The sequence below is a fragment of the Myotis yumanensis genome, unplaced genomic scaffold (genome assembly GCF_028538775.1).
Source record: "Myotis yumanensis isolate MYYU_CA2020_CCGP unplaced genomic scaffold, mMyoYum1.0.hap1 SCAF_10, whole genome shotgun sequence".
Classification (NCBI taxonomy): domain Eukaryota; kingdom Metazoa; phylum Chordata; class Mammalia; order Chiroptera; family Vespertilionidae; genus Myotis; species Myotis yumanensis.
Window position 1 is genome coordinate 24,641,159 of NW_027223761.1, and position 19,534 is coordinate 24,660,692.

Here is a 19,534-nt window from a genome sequence, read left to right on the forward strand (position 1 = left end):
CTGGTTAATGGTTAACACTGGGATTGAATATTATCTCGAATTTCATATGCTAAGTGTGACAAAGTTTTCCAGTTTGCTTAGGGTACATTTGTTGTTTTTTCTGCTAGTTAAAGTTTTGGGGAGTTCTGGCGGTTTCAAATGTATATTGCAACACTGAGCAAAAGACATTGTGCAGCTGTGTGTAATCGAGAGTAGGATCTTGATTTTTGTTATTTTACTTCATATTAGTTGCCTTTATTTGGAGAGTGGTAATATTTGCCATTGTGGTGCACTAAATGATTCAGAGAACGGCCCAATTAGGTGGGTCAGTAACATCTGATTGGAATGCTTATGGTTTTGTAATATTTTGTTTCACTGAGTTCTCTTGTTAACTCTCAGTTAATGAGAAGACCCTTAGGACTCGGTTAACCCGCTTTCCTGTCCGAACAACTAAAGCAGCGGTTCTCAACCCGTGGGTCGCGACCCCTTTGGCGGTCAAATGACCCTTTCACAGGGGTCGCCTAAGACCATCCTGCATATCAGATATTTACATTACGATTCATAACAGTAGCAACATTACAGTTATGAAGTAGCAACGAAAATAATTTTATGGTTGGGTCACAACATGAGGAACTGTATTTAAAGGGCCAGAAGGTTGAGAACCACTGAACTAAAGGATGGTGAGCGTCAATGGCTATTTGAAAGTTGAAATTCTTGAAGAAGATAGTTCCAAACTCAGTTTTCCTTTTTTCTGTAAATACCAGTGTAACAGGAGACTGAATGTACACTGCACCATGCATACAATTCCAGTTATATTAAAATTGAATCTCTTCTTCCCAGTTAAATTTTTATTTGCTACTTTTCTTTCTATGGAGAAAAGGAAAATGAAATAGGTCTCTAAGAAGCTGGGCATTTGATTTTGTTTTACTCTCATTCTGAAATTTATATGCCAATCATATGCTACCATGCTCTTAGGTGAAAAGAATTGAGATGCAAACATACTCAGAATGAACACTTTCTTAGTACAGATCCCTGTGACATTTCTTTCTCCCAATGAATGTGACATTTTCAACAATTTGTAACCTACTAGAGGGCAATAGTTATGTGAACTAATCCTGGTTCTTCTCCTTCTTCCTATTTATCGTGGGCCATCTTGCTGATGGTAGGGCTGAGGTCGGCTGCCTCAGGCCAGAATTTCTGGAAGCCACTCTAACTCCCAGATGGAAAGCTTCATTGCAGGCTATTGTTGCTTAGAAATGGATAATTTAATAAATTCTCTTTTATGGTGACTTTCCTGAGAAATGACATTCAGATGATTTGTTTGTTGAATGTACCAGTAATGTGTGAGTCTGAGAATTCTTTGAATTTTTTAAATTGACTTAAAAACATCCTAGAAGAATTATGATTCTTGTTTTTATTCAGTACTCTAAGAAAAGGTGTAAATTTAATTAAACTCCTACCGGGTGTTGAATGGCAATATGGTTGGTAAAGAAAGATTATGATCTAGAGGAAGTGATATTTTTAAAAAATACATTTGTACCAAAATGCCTTTTAAATTATGACCACTCTTCAATATTCTTACATATTTTCCCCATTTTCCCCCCTAGGGACTTGAATTATAATAACTTGGGAGAATTTCCCCAGGCTATTAAAGCCCTTCCTAGCCTAAAAGAACTGTGAGTATTTCTTTGCTGTCTTTATGCCTTAATATCCTCAGAACTCACCATGTAATGTTCCAACAATGAGACTTTTAGGGCACATTTGCTCCATTACCTACACCATAAAACACATACACACAAACATGCATGATCATACAGGTTGGAATATGTCAGCTGGCATGGACAGTTCTGAATATACATTACCCAACAGAGCTAGATTCTGGGGAAAGAAAAGCTGTAATGTAGGGTCTCTGCCTTGTAGGAGCTTGTCATATTAGTGTCATTGGGAGGCTACCACACAAGACAGACAGACAGCAATTTCTAGGTAGAAATAAATGCTGCGTGGATCAGATAAAGAAATCATTCTAGAAAAAGACTTCATTGAGATGAGGTCATTGGAAAAGGCATCACTAAAGAGTAGAAATTGGACTGGGCTCAAAAGAATGGAAATCTCTATACATAAAAGACTAAGTGTCCATCCGTCCGACCAGTAGCTATGATGCGCACTGACCACCAAGGGGCAGATGCTCAACACAGGAGCTGCCATGACATCCACTGGCCATTTAAAAATAAACAGCACCACGGACCTGGCGCTGACAAACCAACACTCGGCTTCCCCCTAGTGGGACACAGGCCCTGCCACCACCCCAGAGCGATACCCCACCAAATTGCAGCCAATGCTGCCCAGACCCCATGGCGCAAAATGCTGCCCAGAGCCAGCCCAGCCCATAAATGGTCGCTGTGGGCGCCGGGTAATGACATCAAGTAGCAACGCCTGGTTTCCTCTCCCTAGCGACTAGCCTCCTTGCAGTTTCTTCAGTCCAGGAACATGACTTGCTTTATAGCCAGGTGCAAACATTTACACTTTAACCAAATGTCTGTGAAGCATTTTCCCGTGCCTCATCTCATTTGATCCTCAGATAAGTCCTGGAGTAGGTAGGTAGGAGACTCGGTGGAATCCTATTTTCTTTTCGTTAGCCGGAAAATGGAGATTTAGAAAGCTTAGAAACTTGACCCGACTGAAAAGAAGTAAGAAATGGTGGAACTTGAAAATGACTTCAGGTTTTCTCACTGCACAGAATATAGTCAAATACTGCTACAGTTAAATATTTTATCCTTTGTTCTCCCTGCGTGATCTACAATAATAATAATCTGCTTCGTGTTGATATTTACTGCTTGTTGCTGACAATTACGTGAAAGACAAGTTGGGGTGCTTCACTGGGCTGGAAAAAGTTTAGCTAAATCAGAAAGTGGGTCTAATTAAGCAAGTTTATTCTCTCTATATAAAAGGCTAAGTTGACTCGCGCATGCACAATACATAAAAAGCTCTCGCTGGCACCAATCTCACAGGTGTGTTTTGATCTGTCATTGTCGATCGTGAATTTGTTTAACATTTCTATTATAGAGAAGGCTAATATCGATATTAAAATATTTCTTCTAATTTCCTTTCAATGTGCACAAATCCATGCACCAGGACACTAGTATTTAAATAAATGATAGGGACAGGGGAGCATTTTAGAAGTTGAATTTGTCAAGGGCAGTGATAGGAATGTATATGGCATAACAGGGACTGTACGTCATGAGCCAATAGCTAAAGCTGTACGATGAATTGCTTAAAGACTAAATGCAGGCTATAGTGAGAGATTTGGGGGGCAGACATGTTATGATTCCTGTGGTCTAAAGTTCTTTGATGATGAAGGTACAGCTAAGTGTAGATGAGGTTTCTGATTGATAGTAGGCTAAGCAGGGATTTAAAAAGAACTATTGGGAAAAATATGAGATAGACTTAAAAATTCAGTTTTCCCACAGTTCTGAAGTTTTCATGTAGTTGTTATCAGTTATATGCTATATAATACAGGAGTAGATACTTGGGTTTTAACTTTATTTCACAAGGGCATATGCATTTCAAAATATTTTCTCCTATCTTTTTAGGTTATTTCATAGTAATTCTATTTCTGTTATCCCTGATGGAGCATTTGATGGTAATCCACTGTTAAGAACTATGTAAGTAGTTTTGAAAGTTTCTTCTAATGTATAATCATGTACAGCTATCTCTATATGATGGCAAAAACCATCTGACTTAAGAATGAAAAGTCAGGCTTTGAGATATATGAACTTTATGAACATAGATTTAGTTTGCGAGTGCTTGTGAACATATGAAAACTTTGATTTTTTTTTCTGCTGTTTTTACAGACATTTGTATGATAATCCTCTATCTTTCGTGGGGAACTCAGCATTTCACAATTTATCTGATCTGCATTCCTTGTAAGTATTACATAAATTCTAAAACACACCTGAATGCTTATACAGTTGCCTTAATGGAAAACTAGACTTTATTACCGTAGCTCCAGAAAAGAAACTCTTCTAGTGTCTTTTCCTTGGCCAGAAGTCCAAAGGATAAGTCTGAAAATTTATGATAGTTTTAATTTATGTGAACATTTGGCCAAATTTTCACAGTTTCAGGTGCATCCAAGAGATGAAAGCAATTTTATTTTTTAGGTCTTGTAGTGCTATCATCTTAAACTGCTTAAAAAAGAAAATGCAAATGTTGTCTATGTGAATTTTTTATTTAAAACTATTTTTTCTCTCCTGATTTCTTAAAGAGTCATTCGTGGTGCCAGCATGGTGCAGCAGTTCCCCAATCTGACCGGGACTGTCCACCTGGAGAGTCTGTAAGTGTGGCCCTTGGCAGACCAGTTGCATAAAGAGAGCACGCTGGCCTGCTAGTTGTGTGCCAGTGCTTTTTGGTGATGACGAAGACTTTGTTGATTCCTACAATCTCCCTTTGTGAATAGCATGGAAATGGATATTGGGTTTGGGCTTAGTTGAGCCAGGTAGAGTATTGCCTGGTGTGTGGAGAAACAATATGCAAAGGGCACTGGAAATAGAAGGCAGTAAGCAAGTGCCAGATCAGAAGCAGTGCTTCAGGGACTCACAGGTGGAGCGATCAATGCAGGCTATCAGAGAAGGCTTCCTGGAGGAGGTGAAATGTTTCAAAATGAAATACTGGCAGGTTTCTCAGAGCGGGGTTTTTATTTAGAAGGGCAAGATTTAGTTAAAGAATGGGATACAGAAGATCACTTAAGCTAGAATTGAATGGGGCATGGTACAGAGAAATTTAGAAAATTGTTTCGGTCACAAATTTGAAAAGGCAAGCCTTGAACACTGAACGTTTGGTTTTGGCAAAGCTTCCCAATGGATGGATGGTCTGTAAATGGGTTACACATGCAGCCAAGGTCTTGATGACTTCGGCCCTCGAGGCAGCCAGGTGGGGCCTGAGGTGGCCAGGATCTCCAGCCACATGGAGCCTTACCACATTATGCCACACTAATGTTTTGATTTTCATGTGTGCCAAGATGTAAGAAAAAGAAGTTGAGAAGCTCTGAGCTAAGCAATTTAAACTTGACTCTTAAGGTCATTGGAGGTGTTGAGGATAATGGAGCAGGTCGTGTGAGGAGGAGAAGAAAGATTAGAGATAGGAAGAGTGGTGAGGAGGCCATGAGAATGATCCACTTGGCTAAGTGAACACACTGAACCATTGCAGTTCTTCCCTGTGGCCTGAGATGCTCCCACCCCTTTCTGCACCATCCCATCTTCTATCTGTATTGTAGCAGTAAAAATGGAGATAGAACGTCAGATGCTGGAGACACTATAGAGGAAGAAAGAACAGGAATTGGTGGTTGACTGAAAATGGGAACAGAAAGGGAGGGGAGTAAGAGAAAAATGTGAGACTGTTGAGTCAGGTTGACTGAAAGAAAAGACAGGAATAATGTTTGGGGGCAGGATGCCCCCAGTGTTTTGAGTATGAGTGGCAGATGCTGGGGGGCGGGGGCGGGGGGGGGGGGTGACAGAACTTGCAGGTGGTCATGGTCAGGCTATGACTGTGGATTGCTGTTTTTCTGTTGGTCCATGTGAGAAATCAAGCTTGTTGTTTAGATAATATTACCTCTAGTGTCATGAGCTTCTCTGATTTTATTATGGACAATGATACTAGCGTGGAGGGTTAATTTGTCTTCCCACGTGCCTAACTTTAGGGAGAATCAGGTCGTGGGATACATAGACTCTAGTCCGTTTGAAAATAAGTGAGCATTTATTTTTCTACATGAGAATAGCATTTTTACCATCTCAACTTGAATCATTTCTTAGATGAGCCATGTTTTTCCGCAGGACCTTGACAGGGACGAAGATAAGCAGTATATCCAGTAATCTGTGCCAAGAACAAAAGATGCTTAGGACTTTGTAAGTTGGATTCTTCTTCCCTTCTCACACCTTCCTTTTATGTGCTTCACACATGTTGAGTTTTCTTTTTAATGAACTATTTTCGTTAGGGGATTTTAAATTATAATTATTTCTTATTTCCTTCATGGAAATGAGCGATCATTTTAATAGGCCAGAGTAGGTAATGCGCATTTGAATTTAGTTTTAGGGTTATATATGTCATTCATCTTCTGACTTTACTTTAAACAAACTAAAACCAAGCTAGGTCCTTCCTTGATTTTTGTTCTTGTCCTGACTCCTTGTTTTTATTTGTTTCCCCAGAAGGGTCAGGTCTCCATATCCTGCTCTGTCATCCGTAGCCTAAGCACAGCCCAAATCTGTCTTAGATCAGGAACCAACTGAGCATGGAGCTTTCCAAAAACTTTAAACTGTCCTAGGAATTAAAAGTAAATAAAAGATGTGAAAATGTCACAAGAACGAATAATTAAGTTACTAAGTTGTTAATAAGTATTCAGTGGAGAGAGATAGTAACAAAATAAGTGACTGATTGATTAAGCAGGTAATTAAATGGTGTCATGGAGTATCAAGCCTGACAGTTACCATTAAGAAAAAATTTCAGTGAGATTAACAGAGTTAAGTAGTCCCAATACTTGATTTAATATGTTTTTAAAAATATGACTACCACTCCTCTTATAGCTTTTTAATGAAATAACATAGAAATTATTTAAGGTATAAACAATATTGTAAAATAGAATTAAAAAACCCATAACTCTAGGACTTAAACATAATTTTATATATTCCATATTATATTTTTATATTTAATTTTGTTCATTTTACATAACATTTAAAAATATATTTTATATTGTCTGTATTCAACATTATGTACTTGAAGTTTGCAAATCTTAAGCCTGTTGTATCACTAGGTGCTCTAGAAGCTTACAAGTCTTAGAAAAAATATAGCTGCTTTTCTTGTTATCTCTTTATTAGAGATAATTAGTATTGCTTTCAATGCTTTTGAGTATAGCTTTTTGAATACAGTTTTCAGATAACATTAATTTTTCATTTCCATTGTTTTAAGGGACTTGTCCTACAACAACATAAAAGACCTCCCAAGCTTTAATGGTTGCCATGCTCTGGAAGAAATGTAAGTTGTTCTTTGACTTACTCTTCTTGCTGTGTGGTATATTGTTAATTAATTGAGCATTTCCTATTTTAAATAAATGGCTTTAATATTAAGAAATTAGATATTCATATCATCAGGTGTTCTTATGAATAAATGTCCCATTGTACCAGGTATGTTCATGCAACCAGTAGTTTTTAGACATCTATGTATTAGGAATTCTATGAGACACTATGGGGAGAGGGTGGTGTATACAAAAACTTGTCCTAGCTGTTGAGGGAAACCAGACCTGGGTATCTACTGTGTACCTATATAGGACATCTCTGATGGAAGTTAATGGGGAGGTGGGGGGCGGGCATTAATTCTCCCATTTTTGATCCCCTCCTTCCTCTATGGTACTCGGTGTGGTTGTGTTGTCTTGGATCCTTTCTCACTGTGTTGTCTTCCTTTTCCACTCCTGAGCAGGGTTGATGAGGAATTTAGATAATTACATATACCCCCCCATATAATTTGGGGATGAAATACCAATTAGTCTAACCATTTCAAGTTATAGATAAGTTTCCTTGACTTTCAACAACATCAATCAGTTACTTATGAATGAGTATTTAAAGTTAGAAAAAGTTTAAGAAATATTATTTTTCAAATAGAAAATCATTTTTTTCTATTTTTTTCTTCTTCCCCCTCTTCTTTTTCTACCCCCTTTTTTCTCCCTTTTCCCCCTCCTTCTTCTCCCCTTTTCTCCTCTCCTTCCCCTACTCTTTCTTACCCCCTTCCTCCCCCTCTTCCCCTTCTTCCCTTCCTTCTTCTTCTAGTTCTTTGCAACGTAATCAGATCCGCCAAATCAGAGAAGGCACTTTTCAAGGCCTCATATCCCTAAGGATACTGTAAGTTTCTCTGTGATTATTAGAGATGAGTAAATTTCCTGTCAAGCTATAAATTAAATATATCAGCACAATTCCCATTTTGATAGATATACTTAAAGATCTGATTTATGATGTGTAAATATTGTTCTTTGAACTTGACTGCATGGTACTTTACTATAAATAATGTATTTTCAGCATCTTTTACCTTAGCTCATCTCTGATATTGTACATTGATTTAAAAAGAAGAATGTGTACAACCTGAGAGATGCACTTTGTTTTCAAGTCATAATAATGAGTTTACCCATTCATTAGGCCAGGGTTGGCAAACTGTAATTGTGAGCCAGATCCAGCCTGCCTCCGGTGTTTGTAAATTAGGTTTTGTTGGCACACAGCCTGGCCCCTTTTGTTTTAAGTATTGTCTGAAGCTCATTTCACCATCCTGTGGCAGAGTTCAATACTTGCAGGACAGACCATAGGACCCCCAAAGGTGAAAAATATTAGCTTTCTGGCCTGCCCCTGAAAAAGTTTGTTGACCCCTGCACTGGTGTATCTATCATGACAAAGGTGGCTAACATGCAGCAGAAACACACATTTGTAAAATTGATATGTATTTGAGCGTATATGTGTGCCAATGACTCTATAAAGTACTTGATAATAGAGCGGTGACTGAGACAACCCTGGCCATTGCCTTCCTGGAGCTGCAGTGCAGGACACACACATCACTGAACTAGTGAACATTTTTTAAAGTGCAGAATACATTCAAAAAATGGACAGTGAAGTGAACTTACGTATATCGCGTCCTGCTTTTCAGCAGACCTCCACTTAGAAATGAGAAATGCATTCTAGTAGAAAACATGGTATTGATGGTGGGGTCCGCCGGACCTGTCCTTGTCGCCGGCAGCCTTGTTGTGGGTCAGGGCCCCAGGAGGAAGGGGACTGGCTCCTCGCTGCCATCACTTCTGGAGCCCTGATAAGCGACAACAATGAAAAGCTGGCCTTTTTATGATTTGAAACCCAGTTTGTTGAGTTTTCCTGTTATCTAGGAGACGTGTCATGGAATGCATTTATCCAATCTCTGAATTTCCAATCAGGCTCAGTTCAAGTGTGGTTGGAGATTATCTCTCTGTTTTATTATTTCTGTAATAGCAGAATTCCTCAGGGTGTGTTCCTCAATCTGTATGGTTCTGCTGTTGATAAGATGTTTATTTCCTGCTTGAAGGAGGAAAAAAAAAAGATATCTGAAGCCCTTCTGGAATGCTCTTGTTTGCATATTGATTATTTGTCTTCTCTCTGGAGCCTTATCACTAACCTTTGAGAAGGCAAATAACATGGAACCTACTTTTATTTTCAGCTTTGTCAGGAGCTGAGCTTTTTCTCACCTAGTTAATGGTACCAAAGGTTATATCATTATCATTTATATTTTTGAACTGGCACCAGAATGATAAGGGGGAGAAAATTCACAACTGTTTTGAAACAGATGCCAAGTAGAATTACTGCTCCATGGGAACACATTCCAAGACATAGGTTTTTGTGAAGGAGAGGCATTCAGCGCCCAAATGAAAATGTTGTTGGACAATATGAAAGGTTTTTGTTATTGGGGATATTGTGACTACCTCAGATTCTAAAGTGTAGTCAAAGTGACTGCAATTTTAGTTTATTTGAAAATATTAACACATTATTCTTATAATTGCAGAGATCTGAGTAGAAACCTGATCCATGAAATTCACGACAGAGCTTTTGCCAAGCTTGGGTCAATAACTAACCTGTAAGTTGACGACTTTATGCAATAATATCAGGAAAGTCACGAATAGTCTACAGAAACTTGTGTTTGTGCATTGATCTGTCTGAATATTTTTCTGTTTAGTTGTTTCCTTGTATAAAGGCTAACTGCATGGATATAGTACAAACTTTTAATATGGTGAGATGCATGCTTAGATTCATCATTTAACACAGTGGTTCTCAACCTTCTGGCCCTTTAAATACAGTTCCTCATGTTGTGACCCAACCATAAAATTATTTTCGTTGCTACTTCATAACTGTAATGTTGCTACTGTTATGAATCGTAATGTAAATATCTGATATGCAGGATGGTCTTAGGCGACCCCTGTGAAAGGGTCCTTCGACCGCCAAAGGGGTCGCGACCCACAGGTTGAGAACCGCTGTTTAACACACCTCACCTTCCTCCTGGAACTCTAATGTTTATGTTGTTAACACGTACAGATGTTTCTGTGTGATTTGCATCTAGGGCGATTTGCATCTTGGGAGTTAATTTGAAGTCTTGTTCACATTTTAGAGATGTAAGTTTCAATGAATTAACGTCATTTCCTACGGAAGGCCTGAATGGGCTGAATCAACTGAAACTTGTGGGCAACTTCCAACTGAAAGAAGCTTTGGCAGCAAAAGACTTTGTTAATCTCAGGTGTGTTTTTGCTTATTTTTCTTTTTCGTTGATGGTGGGGTAGGCCCGTAAATGATAGAGTGTGCTAGCTTTTTGTTTTTTTAATTTAATGGGGGTTATTTTTGTGTGGTTCCCAGATTTTCTTGGAGGCTGTAATTTAAGAGTATTTTCTACCCCAGTCCTCACAGATTTGGTGTAAAATAGAACTTGAGCATCATTCCATAGTTTTTAAGAATATGAATTGGAGTCCCTGATGCTGTCAAAGAGATAACAGAGCTATTCATCAGAATGGTTTTTTATATAGGGGATTTGACATTAGCAACAAGATGACAGAAACCACATAAGTGGGAGCCTATAGAAAATTGATACAATGCTATATAATACTTTATGGAGACACAGTATTAGAGTGGGGACTTCACTAGCTATAATAGAGAGAGGGCTTGGGGATATTATTTTGGGAGAGGAGAATAAATATTTTCACTATACTTATAAACAAAGTAAATTCATTTAATGGTATAAATTCACAGATGACTTGAGACATTAAGTTTAAATGAAACTACCAGTTTCATATGATACATTGGGTGTGGTTGATTCATTTATAAAAGTATGTTACTGTAAAATTTTAAACACGGTTTGATTTAAAAGCATAGCTTATGTAAATGGAGGAGCTCATGCTGTCACCTGATCCCAGAGCTCTTTTCACAGATGAGGAAACTGAGGCCTGGAAAGGATACTGAGCGACTTAAAGCAAGTTGACAGCTAGGTCTTTCTGACTCCTGGGCTGGGGCCTTCAGTGACTAAAATACTTTTTACAAAACAAGCATGTCTGTGAAGTTGCTGTTCAATGTAGGTCTTACAATTATTTTCCAGGTCATTATCGGTACCCTATGCTTATCAGTGCTGTGCATTTTGGGGTTGCGACTCTTACACCCATTCAAACACGGAAGATAAGAGCCTCCAAGAACACAGTGTGGCCAAGGATAAAGGCAAGTGCATGTACTTGGTAAACTAGAACAGGCTTGATGGCATTGATCAAAGTCTCTGTTATTCTAATCGGTTTGTGAAGGATCGGTAGGAAATCTGAGAAAAATGGCATTTACTGTGTTCCTGGCATCTTTCATATGTCATCAAGCCTCCTAACAAGCTGAACTTACCTCATGTACGAGAGACGGGATCGCAGGAAACTGGTTCTTTTGAATCGCATAAAGCTTGAATTCAACACAACCGATGTTTTATCCTCAGGTCCCGCTGATGCAGCAGGGGTCACTAGCAGTGCTGAAAGTGAAGAGCACAGTCAAATAATTATCCACTGCACGCCTTCAACAGGTATGCCCGACTGAGTGTGCTGCAGTGTCTTGCTTTAAATGGACATTAGGCAACTGTACCTGAAACCTCTGGGGATAAGTGTGATTTCGGGAATGGGGGTGGGAGTAGATGACCTCATCCAGCCTGTGACTCAGCGTGGGGTTTGTGCACCAGGAGCTTAGGCATCTCTTGCAGAACCTCCAGTCCAGACCCACTGAATCTGAATCTCTGTGTCAACGAGCTCCCAAGATGAGGGTCATGAACATTAAATATTGAGAGGCACTTTTTTTAAAATTTAATTTTTATTTTATTTTACTTTTTTTTCTCAATGCTTCTTTAACACTAGAACTAATTCCATAAGGTATTTAACTGATCTGTAAGGATTTTTAGTGGTTTTTTTGCTTTTTTTAAATACATTTTTATTGATTTCAGAGAGGAAAGGAGCAGGAGGGATAGAAACATCAATGATGAGAGAGAGTATCATTGATCAGCTGCCTCCTGCACGCCCCCTACTGGGGATTGAGCCTGCAACCCGAGCATGTGCCCTTGACCGGAATCGAACCCAGACCTTCCAATCCGCAGTCCAACGCTCTATCCACTGAGCCAAACCAGTTAGGGTTGCTTTTTGTTTGTTTGTTTTTTAATGCAAACTTTCCTCTTAATTGTCTTTTATGTCATTGAACTTAGTAGACGTGGGAAAGTTAGTCAACTGACCATTGTGACTGTGATGTTATATTCTGCCTGTCAGAGAAGATGGATTTAGAATTTTACTGTAAAAGAAAAAATGAGTTGGCTAAATTGTATGCTGTGAAGTAGCTCCCTTTCTTAGCATATTGACAACAGGTCGATCTGGACATTAATTTCATGGCTCAGAATCATATAACATGATTCTCTAATCACTGCTGAATTGTGAGTTTCTCGGGGTGTTGCACATGTGTCCTTTAATACTTAGCATGGAGAATAAGTGTAAATAATAAGAATACTTGTGTAGAGAATAAGCTTCAAGTGGCCAGGTGAGTGAATGAGATTGGCAAGAATCATTTATGTTTATGCAATTTGTCTAATTTCTGTATTGTTGGAAGTTAAAGGGTGCAGCTCCCTCACTTGCCCCCCTGGGGTTCTTGTGTTGGAGAATGCACATCAGGAACTGACAACCCAATGAGAAGAGACCAGCTTCGTTAAGGGGAGACGAGACCTGATCATGCTGAGGCTCCATTTCCTCCATCCACACTGAATTTAAACATTGAGGTCAACCAGGAGGACGTGAGGTCTGAGCTCACCTCCCCTGGCTGCAGTGGGGATGGACTGCTGGCCGGTCTCCCCGACTCAGTTGTGGTAACAGGGATACCTGTGTGCTCCCTCAGAAGCCAACGTAGAGGAGAGCAGGAACCTTCTGTTAGAACCGAAGAGGCCACAGGTTTCCCTGAACAGAGACTGGGCGGGGTCTGCTTCCTGGGGCTTTTCAGGGAACTGAACTCCACCCACTAGTCAAACACTTCTCAAAGCGAGCCCTTTCTCCCAGATCAGAGCCATTCCTCCCTGAAGAAGGATGGCTTCAGATACACAGATAAACGTGAAAGCTTCCTGTTAACACCTCCCTGAGGGGGAAACTTTAAAAATTAATTAATTCGAAACAAGTTTTAAACATTTCTTGTGCAATTTGGAAGTCAGAATTAAATGGTGTAGACCTGGTTGGTTAGGTTTGTGAATATCTTAGTGATTAAAATGCTTTATAGCGTGTTATAAACTTCATGACAGTTCAGGAAGATAAGTCAGAACATGTCTTTTAGGCAATTGCAGTACATTGTTTTCTTAGGCTTTGTAGACAAAACTTTGTTTTTCTTTACTGATTTTTAAATAAAACAGTTGTCATTTGTGGCATAACCAGCATGTCAAAGTCAGTTACTGGAACATACCATTTAGCTACTAAATTAGTTCTTGCAATCCTACTTTAAGTTACACAGGATTTTATTGGACGTAGCTTTGTGTGAATATTTAACACCAGCGTGGTTTAGTCCTCCCTGCACTATCTTAACTGAATAACCTTTGTGCAGGTCAATTGAACACTATGAAATCTCAGTTTCTTTGGATGAAAAATGGGGATAATTACACCCATGTTAATCTACCTCATCAGATTGCCTTTGAAAGCCATAAAAAGTGTATAAAATATATGTATACATATATGATTATTATTAAGTATACTAGAACTAGGAAGGAAGAAGAAAAGAACCTGCTATTACTGAAGTCGAACTCTATACCAGTAGCCTGTTTAGGTACCTATGTATGTAATATTAAGTTCCACAGCTTTATGAAATGGACATCATTATCCACAAGTGAGAAAATGAAATTTACAGATTTAAGTTGCTTCCTGGAGAAAAAGAGTAGCAAGTTATGGACCCTAAATTCAAACCCTAGTTTATCCAATTCCAAACTCTAAATATATCAGGTACCTTGCATATGCTAGACACTGTGCTATGCATATTAACTTAGGTGTAAGAAAAAGTGCGGTTTTTCTTTTAGATATCACTATATGAATTTGCCAAATATTTAATAAAAAGTAGGGGGTTTTTTTGGTTTAGTTTTGTTTATGAAAAGCACTGTTTATTAGTGGACTATTATCCCCAGGGCCTTTGCAATCAGTTATTAGTGAGTAGATGAGTTGAATAAATCCTTGGAGGTCAGATCAGGCAAATCTTTTCCCTGCATCCTAACTTTTCCCCTAATCAGATCTTAAACTAATTTCAGCCTAAAGCCTGAAACTGGAGAGAGAAATCACTAATGTATCCCCACCCTTACCCTGTGCTCAGGACCTCAGAAAACAAAGGAGTGAAACTAAGGAAGGAAACTTCCCTTATTTCTCTTTCTGAACCCTCAGTTAGGGACCCCGGAATTGTGCTGACTGTAGCAGCCCGTGTCACTGAGAGTGTAGAATAAAAGTAGTTATTTTTAAATAGTCCAGTGCAGTGACTAAAAAAATATCTGAAATAGTGATCTTTTCAATTTGGTTCAATTCAGTTTGGTAGCAGATTTAATTATTGTAGAATTAACTATCTTTAGAGTCTTAAGCCATATCATATGGAATATGCTGTTCCCTAAATTGTCTTTTTTCCCCCCACCCTCTCTTTGTTTTTCATTTTAGGTGCTTTTAAGCCCTGCGAATATTTACTGGGAAGCTGGATGATCCGTCTTACCGTGTGGTTCATTTTCTTGGTTGCATTGTTTTTCAACCTGCTTGTCATTTTAACAACATTCGCACCCTGTACATCCCTACCTTCCTCCAAATTGTTCATAGGCTTGATTTCTGTGTCCAACTTACTCATGGGAGCCTATACTGGCATCTTAACGTTTCTGGATGCTGTGTCCTGGGGCAGATTCGCCGAATTTGGCATTTGGTGGGAGATCGGCAGCGGCTGCAAGATAGCTGGGTTTCTTGCCGTTTTCTCCTCGGAAAGCGCCATCTTCCTCTTAACGTTAGCCGCTGTCGAAAGAAGCCTGTCTGCAAAAGAGATCATGAAAAACGGGAAGAGCAATCACCTCAAACAGTTCCGCGTGGCTGCCCTTCTCGCTTTCGCGGGGGCCGCCGTGGCAGGCTGCTTCCCCCTCTTCCATGGCGGCGAGTACTCGGCCTCCCCGCTCTGCTTGCCGTTCCCCACGGGAGAGGCGCCCGCGTTAGGGTTTACGGTGACCTTGGTGCTGCTCAACTCCCTGGCGTTCTTGCTGATGGCCGTCATCTACACGAAACTCTACTGCAACTTGGAAAAGGAGGACCTCTCCGAGGGCTCGCAGGCCGGCACGATCAAGCATGTGGCGTGGCTCATCTTCACCAACTGCATCTTCTTCTGCCCCGTGGCCTTTTTCTCCTTCGCGCCGCTCATCACCGCCGTCTCGGTCAGCCCGGAGATCATGAAGTCGGTCACGCTGATCTTCTTCCCGCTGCCCGCTTGCCTGAACCCGGTCCTGTATGTTTTCTTCAACCCCAAGTTCAAAGAAGACTGGAAGGTGCTGAAGCGACACCTGGCCAAGAAGAGCGGGTCGGTGTCCGTGTCCGTCAGCAGCCAGGCGGGTTGCGTGGAGCAGGATTTCTACTACGACTGCGGCGTGTACTCGCATTTGCAGGGCAACCTGGCTGTGTGCGACTGCTGCGAGTCCTTCCTCTTGACAAAGCCGGTGTCGTGCAAACACTTGATCAAGTCGCACAGCTGCCCCGCCCTGGCAGTGGGCTCGTGCCCAAGGCCAGACGGCTACTGGTCGGACTGTGGCACGCAGTCGGCCCATTCCGATTACGCGGATGAGGAAGATTCCTTTGTCTCCGACAGCTCTGACCAGGTGCAGGCCTGCGGACGAGCCTGCTTCTACCAGAGTCGAGGATTCCCCTTGGTGCGCTATGCTTACAATCTGCCCAGAGTGAGAGACTGAGTCAGGGTGTCTGTGACTGCGTCCCCCATCAGCCACAATCGCAGTGTTCATAGAGTGGACCCTCGCCTGGTCTTTCATCCGGGAAGCACTTCTGTGACCACTGCCTGGTGTCACTTAGAGAAGGAGGAGAAGGTGGCAGACATTTTCAGAGAACAAGTGCCTGAACGATCCGTGGGTGAAAGATCCAGTGTCCGAGCGCGGTGTGGTCTATTTGGAACAACTCTGTAACTTGGAAAGGTTTTATGTATATCCTAGCATTCTAACGTTAGGTTTCTCTGAAATTTGCATAAGCAGCAAAAATGTTAACCTGTTTCTGAATGAAGCACAAGATAAAGAACAGCTGTTAATATATTTTAAAGAATATTTTAAAAATGTGGTTTCACACAACTGAAGAAAGTCTTGCTAATTTTACCTAATGTCTGATCATTAATCTCAGGACAACGGACTTCAGGGCCAAAAAGGGGATCGTCTCCCAGGTAGGACTGTGAGAGTGAATGTAGGCCTTAGGTTGTGGCATTTTCTGTTTCCATCTTTGACATAATAGAATCGTACATTTTCTTGGAGTGATTTGTAAACCTTAAAACCTGAAGATGTTTTCAAAACAATATTAACAACTATTAGATTTTAAAAGAACAGCATGAACATTTGTTTTTAGTCATTTTACATTGCTTTGGCGCGATCAGTCGTTTTTTTCCCCTGAGTGTTTTGTCATCACACTACTAGGAAAAGTAAAAGGGCTAATTGCTGTGTGGGTTTAGTAGATTTGGCTAAACTACTAACTAACTTCGGAGTTTAATAGTATCTGAGGGATTTGATGGCTCTGTGTAACGTTCCCATTAATGAACACTTCCTAATATCATTGGCTTTACTGATGTTTTCCAGTTTTGGTGGGATGTTACCTACTTATATTTTGAATTATACAGAAAGAAAACTGTGGTAAGTAATTGCATTTAATTGGAAGAAATTGGGAGTAATTATGATATAAAGCACTTACATTTATTTCTTAGCTGGATTCTCCTGAACTTAAGCTGTTTCATGGACGTTTCCATACATTTCCCCCTACAGTAATTTACAAAAAAGCCTGTGAAACAACAGTTCACAGCTTAGATACTGTGTTTTTGTAAAACAGGACACATGTCATTAAAAAAGAAGAAGAAGAAGGGATAAAAATGAATAAAGCTTAGGCCCATGTCTTTAAAAATGAAAAATTTTACTTGATTCTCATCTATAGACTTCTGATATGTCACGATGTGGGGGTCATAAAGTTATAAATGTTCAGTATGTTTTTTGAACAATATGCTAAATCAATAGCAAACCCACTGCCATGTTAGTTTTACAGGATATACTAAAAACATTAAGCTAGATTGCAGTTTAATAATTAAACTGTATATACTGTGCATATAATGAATTTTTATCTTATGTAAATTATTTTTAGAACACAAGTTGGGAAATGTGGCTTCTGTTCATTTCGTTTAATTAAAGCTACCTCCTAAACTATAGTGGCTGCCAGTAGCAGAATGTTAAATTGTGGTTTATATACTTTTTTGCATTGTAAATAGTCTTGGTTGTACATTGTCCGTGTAATAAAAACAGAATCTTTGTATATCAAAATCATGTAATTTGTGTAAAATGTGGGAGGGATTTATTTACAGTGTGTTGTAATTTTGTAAGGCCAACTATTCACAAGTTTTTAAAATTGCTGTCATGTTTGTATATTTACACATTGATAAATATTAAATCATAACTTGGTAAAAAAAATATCCTAGCTAAAAGTTTTTTCCTTTAAAATTCAAGTTACTGAACACTTTCACTGCATTCATTTAAAAATGGAATAGTAGGTAGATATATAAAATATGTGGTAAATCATGCTATCCATATGGTCATAAATACAATATTATAAGCAGCATTTTTAATTATTGAGTTTCCAGAAAGCAATCTGCTTTGTCTTAATACATAAGTAGGTATAATGAATTTGCTTAGTGTTAAAGTAAGTAAAGTGAAATAATATTTAAATAATTTAAATAATAAAAATATTTCTTATTAAGAAATAAGAGTGTTAGAAGAAATATTAGAGCAGGTTGCTGAAATTTAGAAGATTCTAAGTATGAGCCATACTCATGAAATACAAATTGAAATTTAAGAGGAATTTAAGAGAAAAGGTGAAATTTAAGAGAATGCCATCAATTAGGTCTTTATTTAAAAGCAGATGATTAAAAACATGCATAATACCAGTTGTCCAATTTCTTAGAAATAACTCAATGTTGACAATCATCAAGCCCTCATGTGACAGATGAGAAAATACAGGGCTTAATGAAATTTAAGTAAATACCTGAGTCACATAGCAAATTAGAACCCAAACCAGCACCCAGTTCCTTTTGAGACATAGGTTTTTGTGTGTATGTGTGTGTTTTTTAAACTTGTGTATAGGTTTGGAATTTCCAAAACAAAAAGAATAGTGTAATTATTCCTTCTCCCATCCCCTCATCCCTCCCTCCTCACCTCCGGTACCTATCCATCACCCACCCAACTTAGGCAATTATCAACAGCACAAGGTAAATCTTGTATCATTTTCATCCCATTCACTAACCCTTTCCAATCCCTTTGCCCTTAGATTATTTTGAAGCAAATGTAAGACATACTGTTTCATCTGAAAACATTTTAAATGTCTAGGGATACATTTTTTTTTTTATTGTTTAAAGTATTACATTTGTCTCCTTTTCCCCCCATCGACCCCTCCCCGGCCAATCCCACCCCCCAGGACATGCCCCCACCACCCCAGTGTCCATGTCCATTGGTTATGCTTATATGCATGCATACAAGTCCTTTGGTTGATCTCTTACCTCCCCATCCCCCTTCAATCTAGGGATACATTTTTAAAAGTTGCATGATATATTGCCACAGGGTTAAATGGTAATGACATTGTTTTTATACCAAAGAGAGATTTTTAGGAAGAAATGACTGCACTTATAGGTTACAAAGCCAGCAAAAATAATCTTAACTATACCATGAAAGTGAAAATAAATGATCAGTAAGAAGCGAAGACACTAAGTCAATACCGTAAAACATAAGAGGAGAGGCCCTCTTTTGAGCTTATTCATACATTTATATATAATTCTCCCAAACTTGATTATGGCTTCTGAGTCCCAGTAATGAAAAGGCACTGTAAGAGAGGAGACCACAGGCCTCGATTATGTTCAAGCACCAGCGCCATGCGGCTCTTTGCCTCATAGCTCCAGTGTTGCGACAGCATAATGTCATAGCTGGTCATTATGATGATTCTGAGGCATCGAGGAAAGGGAATAATTTGTTAAGTAAAAACATTTTAGGGAGGCACAGAAGTATATGGCTTTTTACATCACCATACCAAGAGGTTAAAGTGGAAAAACCTTGTAGTTTAAGTGACATAATTTATCATCTACCATGTTCTCCGTCAGGTCCTATGCTAGAAGCTTTGAGGATTAATGAGATAATATGACTAGGACAGTGATGGCGAACCTATGACACTGGGCCTGCTGGGAGAGCACTCATTTTTTTGGTTGATTTTTCTTTGTTAAATGGCATTTAAATATATAAAATA

At 39.3% G+C, this 19,534-nt stretch overlaps 1 protein-coding gene across 1 annotated transcript in view; it reads left to right on the forward strand.

Annotated features, from left to right (window-relative positions):
* The window catches only part of LGR4 (leucine rich repeat containing G protein-coupled receptor 4), a 94,773-nt gene extending 77,205 nt beyond the window's left edge, over positions 1-17,568 (forward strand). The window contains exons 7-18 of the mRNA XM_070428136.1: positions 1,587-1,655; positions 3,570-3,641; positions 3,831-3,902; positions 4,241-4,309; positions 5,805-5,876; positions 6,934-6,999; positions 7,788-7,859; positions 9,532-9,603; positions 10,132-10,257; positions 11,107-11,222; positions 11,479-11,562; positions 14,681-17,568. Coding sequence (XP_070284237.1) covers positions 1,587-1,655; positions 3,570-3,641; positions 3,831-3,902; positions 4,241-4,309; positions 5,805-5,876; positions 6,934-6,999; positions 7,788-7,859; positions 9,532-9,603; positions 10,132-10,257; positions 11,107-11,222; positions 11,479-11,562; positions 14,681-15,957 — 2,167 coding nt within the window. The 3' untranslated portion in view covers positions 15,958-17,568. The remainder of the gene's footprint in view (positions 1-1,586; positions 1,656-3,569; positions 3,642-3,830; positions 3,903-4,240; positions 4,310-5,804; positions 5,877-6,933; positions 7,000-7,787; positions 7,860-9,531; positions 9,604-10,131; positions 10,258-11,106; positions 11,223-11,478; positions 11,563-14,680) is intronic.
* The last annotated feature ends 1,966 nt before the right edge of the window (positions 17,569-19,534 follow it).